At 35.2% G+C, this 13,288-nt stretch overlaps 4 protein-coding genes across 4 annotated transcripts; 2 read left to right on the top strand and 2 right to left on the bottom strand.

The window, feature by feature from the left end:
- Positions 1–1,038: 1,038 nt before the first annotated feature.
- LOC105763006 (soluble inorganic pyrophosphatase 6, chloroplastic) lies at positions 1,039–2,745 on the top strand. The gene is made up of 6 exons (XM_012581027.2): positions 1,039–1,385; positions 1,475–1,635; positions 1,751–1,851; positions 1,973–2,154; positions 2,273–2,371; positions 2,466–2,745. Exons 1-6 carry the CDS (start codon positions 1,128–1,130, stop codon positions 2,556–2,558), a joined length of 894 nt encoding a protein of 297 aa, XP_012436481.1. The 5' UTR covers positions 1,039–1,127; the 3' UTR covers positions 2,559–2,745.
- Positions 2,746–2,818: 73 nt separating this feature from the next.
- Positions 2,819–3,869, bottom strand: LOC105763007 (peptide methionine sulfoxide reductase B5). Its single transcript, XM_012581028.2, has 3 exons — positions 3,553–3,869; positions 3,244–3,400; positions 2,819–3,164 (listed from the first exon to the last, which is right to left on the bottom strand). Exons 1-3 carry the CDS (start codon positions 3,867–3,869, stop codon positions 3,006–3,008), a joined length of 633 nt encoding a protein of 210 aa, XP_012436482.1. The 3' UTR covers positions 2,819–3,005.
- A 129-nt stretch (positions 3,870–3,998) lies between these two features.
- Positions 3,999–6,865, top strand: LOC105763005 (protein RMD5 homolog). The gene is made up of 3 exons (XM_012581026.2): positions 3,999–4,183; positions 4,526–4,555; positions 5,523–6,865. Exons 1-3 carry the CDS (start codon positions 4,008–4,010, stop codon positions 6,703–6,705), a joined length of 1,389 nt encoding a protein of 462 aa, XP_012436480.1. The 5' UTR covers positions 3,999–4,007; the 3' UTR covers positions 6,706–6,865.
- Positions 6,866–6,903: 38 nt separating this feature from the next.
- LOC105763008 (uncharacterized) lies at positions 6,904–7,609 on the bottom strand. Its single transcript, XM_012581029.2, has one exon. The coding sequence runs from the start codon at positions 7,460–7,462 to the stop codon at positions 6,989–6,991; it is 474 nt and encodes a 157-aa protein (XP_012436483.1). The 5' UTR covers positions 7,463–7,609; the 3' UTR covers positions 6,904–6,988.
- Positions 7,610–13,288: the final 5,679 nt, after the last annotated feature.

Genomic DNA, 13,288 nt, shown 5'->3' with positions numbered 1-13,288 from the left:
TTATTAAAAGTTTGGCTAGTGAGTTTTAAGCAATAATTTGATGATCAATATGGTGGGTCAATATTTATCGATGAGTAGAAGAATATATCTTAGATCCAAGTCGATCTAGAGATTAGTGTTGGAGATTGTGGAAAAAAGTTTAAATTTTGGTTCATAAATTTGTGACATTTGACGTTGTTTTATGAAAAAAAAATTGAACTACAGAAAGATGGGAATTAGAGCTTTTGATTAGAGGAGCGATGTAAATAGAGAATGTCATACAATAATGATTTTTATAAGATGATTTTTATAGTTCAGTGATTGGATGAAAATTTTAAATATTTCAGTGATTATTTTCTAATTTTTAAAGTTAAGTGACCAAAATATAAACTTATTAACAATTTAGTAACTTTGGATGTAGTTTACCCTATTTTGATTGATATGTTTAGATTGGCAGGTAAAATTTTTTAATTTAAATTTAACTATAAAATAAATTTAAAAGTAAATTTTTCAATAATAAAATAGACCAACAACCGATTTGGTCTTAGAATGAAACTTTCCAATTAAAGTAAGGAGGTGTAGTGGTTGCTACTTCATTTGTTAATAATGTGGTTGAGGATTCAATTCCTATTTATGAGAATGAAGCATATTTCATGTTTAGTTGTTATCTTTTGTACGATTCATAATTTATTTTCTGATTATCGATAGTTTTCTAAAGAGAATTTTCTAATATTTTAACTTTTTAAAAATATATTCTAAGAAATCGTTTTTAAGAATTTTTAAAGAATTTATGATATTTTAATTTTTTAGAATTATTTAAGAAAAAGTCTATTAGCTATACAATTCAAGGGCCAAATTAGTTATTAATCCTTTAATCATTTTGTTAATGAGTAACGGAAGTTAATATATGAGTGGTTAAAATATTAATGATTATTATGTAACTTTAAAAGTTGAGTGACTAAAACATAATTTTAAATAAAATATAGGAATCGATGATGCAATTTACCTTAAAGAATTGAAGGGGAAAAATGGGAAAAGAGAAGGATATAGGAACGAATTTGGAAAAGTAAGGTAAGCCAGTGAATGTAAACCACCAAACTTCCAAATACTCCCGACCCGACAGTCCACCACCAAAAGATACATCAGCCATGGCAGCAGCAGCAACAGCTAGAATAGTATCCGTCGCCGGAAGTTCCACCGTTGCCTCCTCTTCTTGCTTGCTTCTCAAAGCGCCCTTCGCTTTGAAACACGGCCGTAACGCTCTTAGCTTCAACAACGGCAGACGGTTATCCAAAAGGTTATTTTCTTGCAATGCCATTTATAATCCCCAGGTTCAAATCAAACATGAAGGTCAACCCGAAACCCTTGACTACAGAGTCTTCTTCGAAGATACTTCGGGGAAAAAGGTATTTGTCCCAACTTTCTTTTTCCTAAATTTTTTGAAATTGAAATTGTCCAGTATTTGGATGATAATTGAGATTTAGTGGTGTTTTAGATTTCTCCTTGGCATGATATACCATTGCACTTGGGAGATGGTGTTTTTAACTTCATTGTGGAGATACCCAAAGAGTCAAGTGCAAAAATGGAGGTTGCTACTGATGAGCCATACACTCCCATTAAGCAGGATACTAAGAAGGGCAAACTTCGATATTACCCGTAAGATTCTCTGATTTTGAGTATGTTTAATTTCTTACTCACTTATATGCTTTTTCGGCTATTTTTCAGCACTTTGTTTTGGCTTCTTGCTATAATCTCATTACTTGTACCTCAGCTATAATATAAACTGGAATTACGGATTGCTTCCACAAACATGGGAAGACCCTTCTTTAGCAAACTCTGAAGTTGATGGAGCATTTGGTGATAATGACCCTGGTAATTCCCCTTCTTGGTTACAGTATTTGACTGACATTTATTATTGATAAGGTTTCCTTTTTTATTGTTGTGAAAAAGTAGCTTTGCAAGTCTTGATGTTTCCGTTTCTTTCAAATCTTAGTTGATGTTGTTGAGATTGGTGAAACCCGGAGAAAGATAGGTGAGATTCTGAAGGTCAAGCCTTTGGCTGCATTAGCCATGATTGATGAAGGGGAACTTGACTGGAAAATAGTTGCTATCTCATTAGACGATCCAAGGGCTTCCCTTGTCAACGATGTCGATGATGTTGAGAAGCATTTCCCGGTACCGTAACTACTGCCATTTAAGACTTGTGTGTTATTTGTTATTTAAACTGGTCTTAAGCATGGTTATCTCACTTATAATGCCAACTTTAAGAGCACCCTTTTGATGATAATTTCAGGGGACACTAACGGCAATCAGGGATTGGTTTCGAGACTACAAGATCCCTGATGGAAAACCAGCAAACAAGTTTGGTCTTGGCAACAAGGCAGCAAACAAGGTGTGTACTGATTTTGTTTCATTTTCCCCTATTCCCATAGTGCCTATCAGCTTCATTTTTCTTAGGATTTTTATCTGCACTGTATGATGAACAGGAATATGCTCTGAAGGTCATTACAGAGACTAACGAGTCTTGGGCCAAACTTGTCAAAAGATCAATTCCTGCTGGAGAGCTTTCACTTGCATGAGGGCTACCAGGAGCAGTAGGAGAACTGCAATGGTTTCAATTTGTAGTTTGTTTGTTTGTGTTTCTTTTTTTTGTTGGGGGGGGGGGGTGTTGGAGAAATTAGATAACTCTTTTAATTGGAATAGCATTTCACCATTCACATGGTTGGTCTGAAGTGAATAAAAGAAAAAGGCATGCGAGTTTTTCAAGCTTATCAAGCCCCTTTAATAATTCTAAACTTGAACAGCTATTGAAATAGGCAACCAAACTCTACACATGGGGTTCATCTTTTCAGGCTGCCACGGAAATTCCCATGGTTGGTTACCATATTTTGCATATATATTGCATTAAAACGTTCAAGTTCAAATACAACGACGACCATAAGTAGAAAAACTCGAGTTCTTATTGGCAAAAACATCACATTATGCCCATGTCCTATACACAACTAGGATAACTGTTATAATACGATTCAGTCTGAAGAATTTGCAGGAATGAACTTGAGTGATATGCTATTGACACAATGGCGCTCATCGGTGGGTGTTGGAAACCCTTCACCTTTAAATACATGGCCCAAATGGCCACCACAAGCTGCACAAGTGATTTCAGTCCTCATCCCATCCGGGTCCGGCTGGTTAAACATCACACACTTGATTAGTAAAATCTGGAATAGAAGAAAACAAGTTGAGCAAAAGAGGAAGGTAGCTCACATGGCGATTTATGGCTCCAGGGAGACCCTCATAGAAAGCTGGCCACCCACAACCTGAATTAAATTTTGTAGTGGACTTGTAAAGAGAAGTCCCACATCCTGCACATTTATAGATACCTTCTTCGAAGAACTTATCATATTCTCCGGTGCCTGGATACCTTTACAGTACCAACACAAAATGTCAAGAATCAAATTACAAACTTGCTATTTCATCCAAAAGCCATAGAAGCTCAAAATGTATACAATTTGTCAGAAGCTTATGCTACTATTAATCAACACAAAGAATGAATGAATAGGTTAGCAAACTTACTCGGTGCCCTTTTGTCTCAAAATTCGAAACTGCTCTGGGGAAAGAATAGCACTCCACTCTTCCTCAGACTTCTGGACCGAACCAGAAGCAGCCATGGTTAAGACGACACTCCCACGAAACCCACGCTTCCTCAGATGAAGGAAACTCCCATACCCAGATGAAGTAATGGCCTTTGGCGAAGAAAATGGAAATCTCAAGCGGGGATTACAAGGAAGAACAGCAGCAGCTAAAGCGGCGGGTTTTGCAGCGGTGGCGAGGAGTAAAGCTTTGGAGTAGGAAGACGAAAAAGGCGTCGTTTTGAGGATGTGAAGGCCCATTTGATTGAGAGACAACAGTTAAGGGGACTTCTTTTTTCTCTCTCTTTTCCCGAATCTGATGACCAGAGGAGCTCGAAAGTTCCTGGTTGATGAATTCAAAACCGAAATTATCGAAATCGAACAAGGGTATTTGAGGAAATGAAAAAATTTCACACGAGTGTTGGTTTGCTACCGAATTGTTCGCACGTGTACGCTTTTCGAGACTCTCTCTCTCTCTCTCTCTCACTTAGCTTAGCTTCCCTGCCTTTCAGAGACTCTTGCGCTCTCACTTCTCTTCTGCGATTTTCGCTCTTCCAATTTCGATCTCAAATCTGGTATGTTTCCTCAAATCTCTGTTTCATATCTTTTGTCGTTATTTTTTTATCTTCATGATTTTGTTTCACTAGAAGAAACCCAGGAATAAGTATGTCAAAATTATATTTGAGTTTTGCCTCTTACTATTCATCTCCTTTATGCTTAAACCTTTTGCTTTTTTATTATCGGAACTGAGTGAAATAGGTAGATTTTTTTTCCATTCTGTTTTCTCTGTAACCAAACAATTATCTTTGATGCTGAAAATTAGACCTTTGTTAATTATGTTTTTATAATTTAATTATCAGTTAAAATTTTAGTTTGAATTCTCACTTTGCGGTCCTGACTTTGTTTCTCTAATGCAGTAAAAGACTTGCTGAAACTGCCAATCAAAGGTATTTAAATTTTCATTTTCATGATGTTTTTGATTCTATAATTGAATGTTCATATAATTTTTTAGATAGCATGTAGTAACCTTTACAAATTTAGCTTGGTTTGCAAAAGGTTTACTTGAAAATATGATGTGTTATTGCTTATTCCTTTCCATTGTTGATGAACATTATAATGCTTTGCTTGGTAAGAAAGATGAAAAAGGGGGAACGACGGTTAAATTACAAAGTGGTTTCCTTCTTTAACCCTTTTGATCCTTTCTACCAAGCAAAGCGGTTGAAGTTAGAACATTACATCTAGCATGGCTATGCGTTCATTTTGTTCTTTCGGCTAGTATACTGGGCAGCTCTGGGTTTTGGTAGTTTAAACTTGACCCTATTCTTAGAAAAAGAACTAATCCATCAAACCCATTGAAATTTGATACTAGTGATTATTTGGTGCATGATGTGGGGGTTACAACTTTGTGTGTCTGAAAGCCATCTTACTAGTGCTTTTACATCCTTGGGTAATCTTCTAGTTGATTTATACATTCATGTTTAAGAACAAGTTGCTCGTATTTTAGTTGTGATATTTTTGCTTGATAAGATATTGTGATTGTTACATTATGCATTTGTAATTTGTGCCAAATTTAAAGCTTTGATTTGGAACTTCTATTGTTTTAGACTAATCTTTATCAGTTCCATTACTAGATACCTTACAAATATCTTCTCTTGTCACTTCAAGAAGGCCACTCTCTATGTTACCATTTCGTACCTACTGCATATCAATCCTTTCTTCACACTCTATCCACCATAACTTCTAACAAATAAATAAGACTAGAAAAGATAAAAGCATCATTTAGTGAAGCAATATAGGTACATTGTATAGACTGGATCCTCCTTTCTTCAATAAGTTACACTCTTTTGATGACCAGAAGTTTTCTTCTGTTTTTCTTAGTTGTTCGATGTTCTATCACTTGTGTATTTTGTGCAGGAAGCATCAAGTTGAGATTAAGAAAATGGAACTGGACACCCTTAAAGATGCATTTGACCGTGTTGTTAAGAGACAGAAATTGTCCTCCTTTAGATCCCAAGAAATAGTTGATCAAGTTGGGCATGAAATTGAGCAGGCTTTGGCAAAAATCAAGGCCATTAACGATCCCTTGTCCCCTGTTCATCTGAAATCTATTCTTTCTGAGTTAAAACTAAAGCTCAATACTGTTGGTCCACTGAACCTGTTAGAAGGACTGCAGAAGGAGCGTAACATAAACCTCAGCAAGTACCCTAAACTTCTCGAAAAGTCCTTCAGCCCTGACATATCCAAGGCGTATAGAAATGTTGACTTTGACTTCCACCTAGTGAACCAGATAGTTGCAAATCACTTTTATCAGCAAGGCTTGTTTGACCTTGGAGATTGCCTCATAGATGAAGCTGGAGAACCAGAGGCGATTGCGATAAGATCTCATTTCTTAGAAATGTATCAAGTACTTGAAGCTTTGAAGGTTAAGAACCTCGGGCCTGCTTTGAATTGGATCACTCTCAATCGTGAGAAGCTCAACCAAAATGGTTCAATGCTTGAGCTAAAACTTTACAGGCTTCAATTCGTGGAGATTGTAAAGAAAGGAACTAAAGCTGATGCACTTAGTTATGCTAGAACTCACCTTGCCCCGTTTGCTTCTCTGCACATGAACGAGTTTCAGAAGCTTGTGGTTTGCATCATATGGGTGGGAAAGCTCGATAGCTGCCCTCATGCTGAGTTAATGGCTCCTACCCATTGGGAAGAATTTACTCAGGAGATCATCAAACAGTTCTGCAGTCTCGTGGGACAATCGTATTGGAGCCCATTGAGTGTGGCCATAGCAGCCGGCATCGAAGGGTTGCCTACACTGCTGAAGCTGGCTAATGTAATGGCAGCAAAGAGGCAAGAGTGGCAAGAAATGAAACAATTACCAGTCCCTGTGGAGTTAGGAAAGGAACTCCAGTTCCACTCCATATTTGTATGTCCTGTAAGTAGAGATCAAGGCAGCGAAGAGAATCCACCAATGCTAATGCCATGCCAGCATGTCCTTTGCAATCAATCAATCATGAAGCTGTCAAAAAACACCTCTCGGACATTTAAATGTCCTTACTGTCCAACAGAGGCTTCAGCTGCACAGTGCAGGCAACTTCACTTCTGATGGCCTAGTAACATTAAAATGTTAGGCTGCTTTTTTCCTGGTCGTTAATTGAACTTGCACTTTTCAAGCATTTTTTTAAAGATTGTATATACAGTATATATATTACAAAGAAATTCTTTGTACATTCATGGTTTTATATATATATTTGAAGGTTTAATAATTTGTATGAAAGGATGTCATGAAATGAATAAACAAATGTAAAAAGAACAAACATTTAACTAAAACTGAAGAAATTCTAAATTAAACAAGCAGCTTATTACTTATTACAAGTATGTTAAGCAAATTAAGCATCTTTTGACATCCCTAGCATTCTCTTCAAACCAGGAAACATAGGTGGATCAGACTTGTTATCATCTTGCAAATATTCATCCACCATTTCCTTAACTGATCTAGCAGATAAAGGATGAAAATGAACACCCCATTCATCAACGAACTTGTTAATCAAAATCCATTTCTCCTCTTCTCTCATCTTTCTCCATTTCCTGTTCATTTCCTCTTCTTTCAATGACAAATACTGGCACAACTCTGTGAACAGCAACTCTTTGCTTTTCTTCATGGCTTTCTCTTTTTGCTCCAAATGGGTGTTAATCTTTTGCACATTGATTGCCAAATCTAAAGCCAGGGCTGAATCGCTGAGCTTCTTTTTGGTGCATGGAATCTTAGTGTTGGGTCTGTTGTTGGAGATGGAAGGATGGTTTCGGAACTTCCCAACCTGTGGGAGGCAATTCGGGGAAAACTGAAACAGAGAGATGTTCATCGCCGGTTGCCGGGAAATAGAGTTGGTTTTCGATTGTGGGAGAAACGGGAGATTTTGGCTTCTTGCTGAATTTCGCAATTTAATAACAGAAAATTTCAGAAGGATGGAGAGCAGAGCAATACAGGCTTTTGAAAATAGATTTGGGCCTTCTATTATGGCTTATCAAAGATGCTGTTTTACTCGCTTATAAATACTCTGTCTTCATCATAAACTCAAAATTTAAGGATAAATTTTATTTTCTTTTTCTTTTCATAAATTAATAAATATTAAATATGATTACGAGAGTTTGACTTTTTAAAGGAAAATTTATTTCTTAATTAAAATTTTATTATATAATATTTTATATTGTTTTAGATATTCTGAACCAAAGTTGAATAAGATATTTTGAATATATGTTTTTTAAAGAGATAATTTATTCAAATATAATTAAAAAAGAGGTAAAATCACCTTAACAATTTCAAATACGACCAATTCTAAAAATGATAACTACTATATGCTTATTTTATTCTAACATATCTTGAAAAATGTATATGAAGTAAAAATAATAATTTGATTTTCAAAAACATTTAAGATATTAAACTATATGAAATTTTACCCAATATGGTTTTACTTTAAATTAAATCATAATGGAATAAAAATCTTAATATAAAAATTATATTTTTTATTAAAAATTATTTATTGAATGAATAACGGTGTAGTAAAGATTTTTGTGTATAGATTTTCATAAATCTTGATCTTTGGACTCTTAATTATTTCAAGTAGTATTTTTTAATAAATATTTTAAAATTTTATATTAAAATATGAAAAAGTAAAAAAATATCATTGTAATAATATTTAATTTTTTATAAAAATTAGATTTTTTGGTTATTTTTCCAAAATTTGAACCTATTTTCTCTTTTAAAAATGTAATATGCATTACTATTACACCCAATAATATTGTGTTCTATGAGTGGCCAGGTTGGCGATGCTCCATGGTTATTGGGTGGTGACTTTAATGTCACGCTTTCGCCTAAGGAGAGTTCTTCTTTCGATAGTTCTCAGTATTTTACTATTGATATGAAGGATTTCCAAGCTTTGGTTAGGGAGATTGAAGTCTTTGATCATGCTTATTTTAGTCCTATTTTCACTTGGTCTAATCATCAATTGGATAGACCGATTGCGAAGAAGCTTGATAGAGTTCTTATTAATGCAGCTTGGTTGCCATTTCTACCTCATTTACGAGTTGAGTTTGCTGCTTCTGGTTGTTCGGATCATTGTCCTTCTATTGTCCGGTTGGAGCAGTCTATGCAATCCTTGCCAAAACCTTTTCGGTTCTTTAATTTTTGGGCTAAGCATGATAGGTTTTTGCAGCTTGTTGCTGAATCTTGACAGCCTATTGTGGTAGGTGATCCTATGTTGAAGTTATTTACCAAGCCTAAGAGACTTAAGCTTGTCTTGAAAATGCTCAACATTGAGGCTTTTGGTAATATTTCTACTCGATTAAGGCTAAGGCTGAGCAGCTGGAGAGCTTGCAGCTTGCTTTGTTACGGGGTGATCTAGTTAGAAATGGTCATTTTGATTGAGTGAGAGCTGATCTCTTGGTTTTGCAAGAGGCCGAAGCATGTTTTTATCGGCAAAAAGATCGTGTGTAGTGGATTAGGGAGGGGAATCAAGGCACTAAGTTTTTTCATAGTACTGTTGTAGTTAAGAGGAATAAGCACACTATTACTGTAACAGCCCGTTTTCAGTAAAATTGAAACAATGGTTTCGGGACCACAAATTCGAGTCGAAAAGAAAATAATTTTAATATTATTTCATGGTCTGCATTATGATTGAAATATTGCATGAAAATTTCGTAAAATTTTTTTATCGGTTACATGTCTAATAAGATGGAAAGGACCAAATTGCATAAAATGCAAAAATTGAGTTCTAGTAGCTATAAGTATCAATAGCTATGGAATTAAAGATTTGAGGTCCTTATATGGAAAATAGACCATTAAGAGGAGTTAATAGATAAGTATGATGATTCATCCATGGAAAATTAAATAAAGAAAAGGATGAAATTGGAAAGAAAAAGATGAAAAGATGAAAAATAATAAAATAACATAAAATATCATCATATTATCATTTTTCCTAAAAATTAAGACATGGGAACCCTAGTTTGAAGCTTGAAGAAAGACAATCTTACTTGGCTTAATTAGATATGTTTTCTTGTCCCGTTTTTAGTAATTTTCATATTTCTGAGATCGTAATAGCTTAATCTAGCTATCTCGGCGGGATTAATTTGCAAATTTATCAAAGTACTAGGATTTTACCATGGATGAGTATGCATGAATTATGAAGTTTAATGGTAGAAAATGAAAACTTGTTTATAGATAAACAATTTTTGTAAAGTGAATTTTGATGAAATTGTGATTTAGGGATTAAATTGAAAAGCTGTAAAATTCATGGAGAAATTTTGAATTTTGTGAAATACATGGACTGTTATTGTTATATGTAAAAATTGGCTAGGCTTGGAATAAGGATTAAATTGCATGAATTTCATTTTTCGAGCCTAGGGACAAAATCAAAATTAAATAAAAGTATAGAAGCAAAATGGTAATTTTGCCTAAGATGTGAATTGGATTGAATTGAGTATGAATTTTATTAAATTAATGATATATTCATTCATATAGATCCAGATAGACCAAATACGGAGTTAGATTGAGGAAAAGAAAAAGTGTTGGATTAGTATATTACAAATCCACGAACATTTGTCGAGGTAAGTTCGTGTAAATAAATTGTATAATTATATGTTTAAATTGAATGTTATGTATGTGTTTGTAAAATTTCCATGTATAAGAAATTTATTACATATCCGACAATGATCATTAAGTATTAAGTCCCGTTTGAATAAATGAAATACGATGGATACAAGGTTCTCGATTGGTTGTAGTCTTGCATGTGTTGTGGACACACCACAGCTCGAAAGAGAGTCCTATTATTAGCTCTCATGAGCTTCCTGTTATATGGTTATTGCGAGCTTCCCGTTAATAGCTCTTCGGAGCATCCCGATTTGGTTGTGATCGTACATGTGTTGTGGACACACCGTAGCTCTTATGAGCGTCCCGATAAATGGCTCTCCAAAATTTCCCAACATTGGCTCGCTTAAACCTTCCCGACATTGGCTCGTATAAGCTTCCCGATAATGGCTCTCCAGAGTTTCTCGTTACATGGTTCACATAAGCTTCCCCTTTATGTGCTCGTATGAGCATTTTCGAATATGAATTGACAGATTACAGATTTGTACACTTCATGTGTATTACCCGTGTATCCACCGATATTTTCAATAATTCAACAGGAAAAATCTTGATATGAATAAATATGAGCTTGAAATGAATTATTACCTGTATATGCATGAAGTACATGGAATTTTGATATTGATAAGCTCATACATGTTCTTGGAATTTATGTGAAATACATGACTATTTGATGAGGTCATGTGATTAGGCTATTAGTCAAATTGCTTTGGATGTGTATTGCATGCTTACCCTAGATGTTAATGAATGGTAAGTTAAAATTCCCGTTATACGAACTTACTAAGCTTTAAAGCTTACTCTGTTTAATTTTTCCCTGTCTTATAGTACTCAGAGGCTCGTAAAGGTTGGAGGCTAGTTGGAGTTACATTACACTATCCATAGACTCATTTTGGTATAACTATTAAACTACATTTTGGTTATAATGGCATGTATAGGCTAAAATTTGGTCAATGATGGCATGTAAATATTGAGTTGAAACTAGCCATTGGTATGGCTTGGGGTTGGTAAAATTGATTTATATATATATGTGACTTCATTATGTTTGATGTGTGTTTGAATGGATGAATGATAGAAATCATATAGGTATATTGATGATTGGTTTGAAGTGGCATAATTGGTACAAAGATGTATATATATATGTATTAGGTTGACTTGATAAAAATGGACACTTGATCATATGTATTGATATATCATGTATGATACTTGGAATTGGCTTGATTTGAATGTATTATATTGGCTTGTGAGTGTGTTTAAGTATGAATGTACGTGAAAGACAAATTGGGTGAGAAATAAGCCTTGAAAATGACCTATTTTCGTCCACACGGGCAAAGACACAGGCGTGTGGTTTGGTTGTGTGTCCTCTATATCTTAAAATTTGAAAAACAGAATGCTCAAAAATTTTCATACGGCCTAGCACACGGGGGTGTGGCTTGGCCGTGTGACCCAAGCTAGAGAGTTACAAGGGTATGGACACGGGCTGGGACATGGTTGTGTGTCCCTATTTCAAATACCTACATGGCCTGAGATATGGACGTGTGTCCCCTGCACCTAGGAAAAATCTTGAAATTTTGTGAAAAGTTCTCTAAGTACTCGGATTAGTCCTGACTTATTTCTATTGTGTATTTTGGGTCTCGAGGGCTCATATAAGGGACAGTATGATTGATTATGATTTATTTTTGATATGAATGAGAAATGATATGAAATGTTTGTACTTGATCTGTAAACTCTGGTAATACTCCGTAACCCTGTTCTGGCGACAAATACCGGTTAGGGGTGTTACATTTATTGGTATTAGAGCTACGGTTTAGCTGATTCTCGAAATAACGTAGCGTATACGAGTCTAACTATACATGACATTATATAACCTGTGATAGTGTGATATGTCCTGAGCATTTTAAACATGTTTTTCATATAGTAATGTCGTCCAACCAAGCTGAACTCGAAGAAGCTGATAGCAATGCTCAAGCTTCAGTTTAAAAAGCTGCCTCAAGTAGTAGAAGGTCTGTATCTGAGGGTCGATGAGGAGAGGCTAAAGAAGCTTTCTTCCAAATGATGAACGAATGGTTTACAGAATTTGTAAGAACAAATCCGATTGTACAACAACCTCCACCCCCTCCTGTTTCTCAACTGGTTCCTGCCACAAGGTACATAACTCATTAGAATTGGTAAGCCTCCTGTAGATAAAATTCATAAATATAGGGTAGAAGAATTCAGAGCTACAGCCGAAGATGATCCAGAAAGAGCTGAATTCTGGTTGGAAAATGCTATTGGAGTTTTAGATGAATTATCTTGCACACCGGTCAAATGTCTGAAATGTGTTGTATCCCTATTAAAAGATTTAGTTTATCAATGGTGGAAGACACTAATTTCTGTTGTACCGAAAGACAGGGTTACATGAGAATTTTTCCAAACTGAATTAAAAAAGAAGTATATCAGTCAAAGATTTCTGGATCAGAAATGGAAGGAATTTTTAGAGCTTAAACAGGGGCATATGACGGTATCTGAATATGAAAGAGAATTTGTCCGATTGAGTAATTATGCTAGAGAATGTATATTGACTGAAATCGCAATGTGTAAATGATTTGAAGAAGGGTTAAATGAAGATATAAAGTTGTTAGTTGGAATTCTTGAATTAAAAAAAATTGTTATACTAGTCGATTGAGCACATAAGGCTGAAGTACTGAGCAAAGAAAAGAGACAAGCTGAGATGGAAGCCAGAAATTCGAGTAAAGATTTATAGGAAAGTCATAACAGACGGCTTCAAAGAAATCAAAGAAATGCCATGAGTGTTCTGCTACCTCTGGGGATACTCAGGAAGAGACAGAGGTACCCGATATTCTAGTGCAAGATCTCAGACTACATCTGTAACAAGTGCAGGTAGTGTCAAAAACACTAAACCCAGATGCAAACACTGTAATAAGTTTCATTTTGGTGAATGCCGAATGAAAAGTGGATTCTATTTTAGATGTGGTTCTTTTGACCACTATCTGAGAGACTGCCCGAAAAAGCCTGAGAAAAACACTGTTCAAACTTCAGGGCCGAGCAACCC

This window comes from Gossypium raimondii, chromosome 12 (assembly GCF_025698545.1).
Source record: "Gossypium raimondii isolate GPD5lz chromosome 12, ASM2569854v1, whole genome shotgun sequence".
Taxonomy (NCBI): domain Eukaryota; kingdom Viridiplantae; phylum Streptophyta; class Magnoliopsida; order Malvales; family Malvaceae; genus Gossypium; species Gossypium raimondii.
The sequence above is the reverse complement of the archived record's forward strand: the minus strand, read 5'-3'. Positions and strand labels throughout refer to the sequence as shown.

Bases quoted from the DNA above. Each gene is read 5' to 3' on its own strand.
- LOC105763006 (XM_012581027.2), top strand. From the start codon at position 1,128: ATGGCAGCAGCAGCAACAGCTAGAATAGTATCCGTCGCCGGAAGTTCC. The intron at 1,386-1,474 runs GTATTTGTCCCA...GTGGTGTTTTAG, and splicing joins AAGATACTTCGGGGAAAAAG to ATTTCTCCTTGGCATGATAT. The intron at 1,636-1,750 runs GTAAGATTCTCT...CTTGTACCTCAG, and splicing joins GGCAAACTTCGATATTACCC to CTATAATATAAACTGGAATT.
- LOC105763007 (XM_012581028.2), bottom strand. From the start codon at position 3,869: ATGGGCCTTCACATCCTCAAAACGACGCCTTTTTCGTCTTCCTACTCC. The intron at 3,401-3,552 runs GTAAGTTTGCTA...GGTACTGTAAAG, and splicing joins TTGAGACAAAAGGGCACCGA to GTATCCAGGCACCGGAGAAT. The intron at 3,165-3,243 runs GTGAGCTACCTT...ATGTTTAACCAG, and splicing joins CTGGAGCCATAAATCGCCAT to CCGGACCCGGATGGGATGAG.
- LOC105763005 (XM_012581026.2), top strand. From the start codon at position 4,008: ATGAAAAAATTTCACACGAGTGTTGGTTTGCTACCGAATTGTTCGCAC. The intron at 4,184-4,525 runs GTATGTTTCCTC...TCTCTAATGCAG, and splicing joins CAATTTCGATCTCAAATCTG to TAAAAGACTTGCTGAAACTG. The intron at 4,556-5,522 runs GTATTTAAATTT...TATTTTGTGCAG, and splicing joins GCTGAAACTGCCAATCAAAG to GAAGCATCAAGTTGAGATTA.
- LOC105763008 (XM_012581029.2), bottom strand. From the start codon at position 7,462: ATGAACATCTCTCTGTTTCAGTTTTCCCCGAATTGCCTCCCACAGGTT.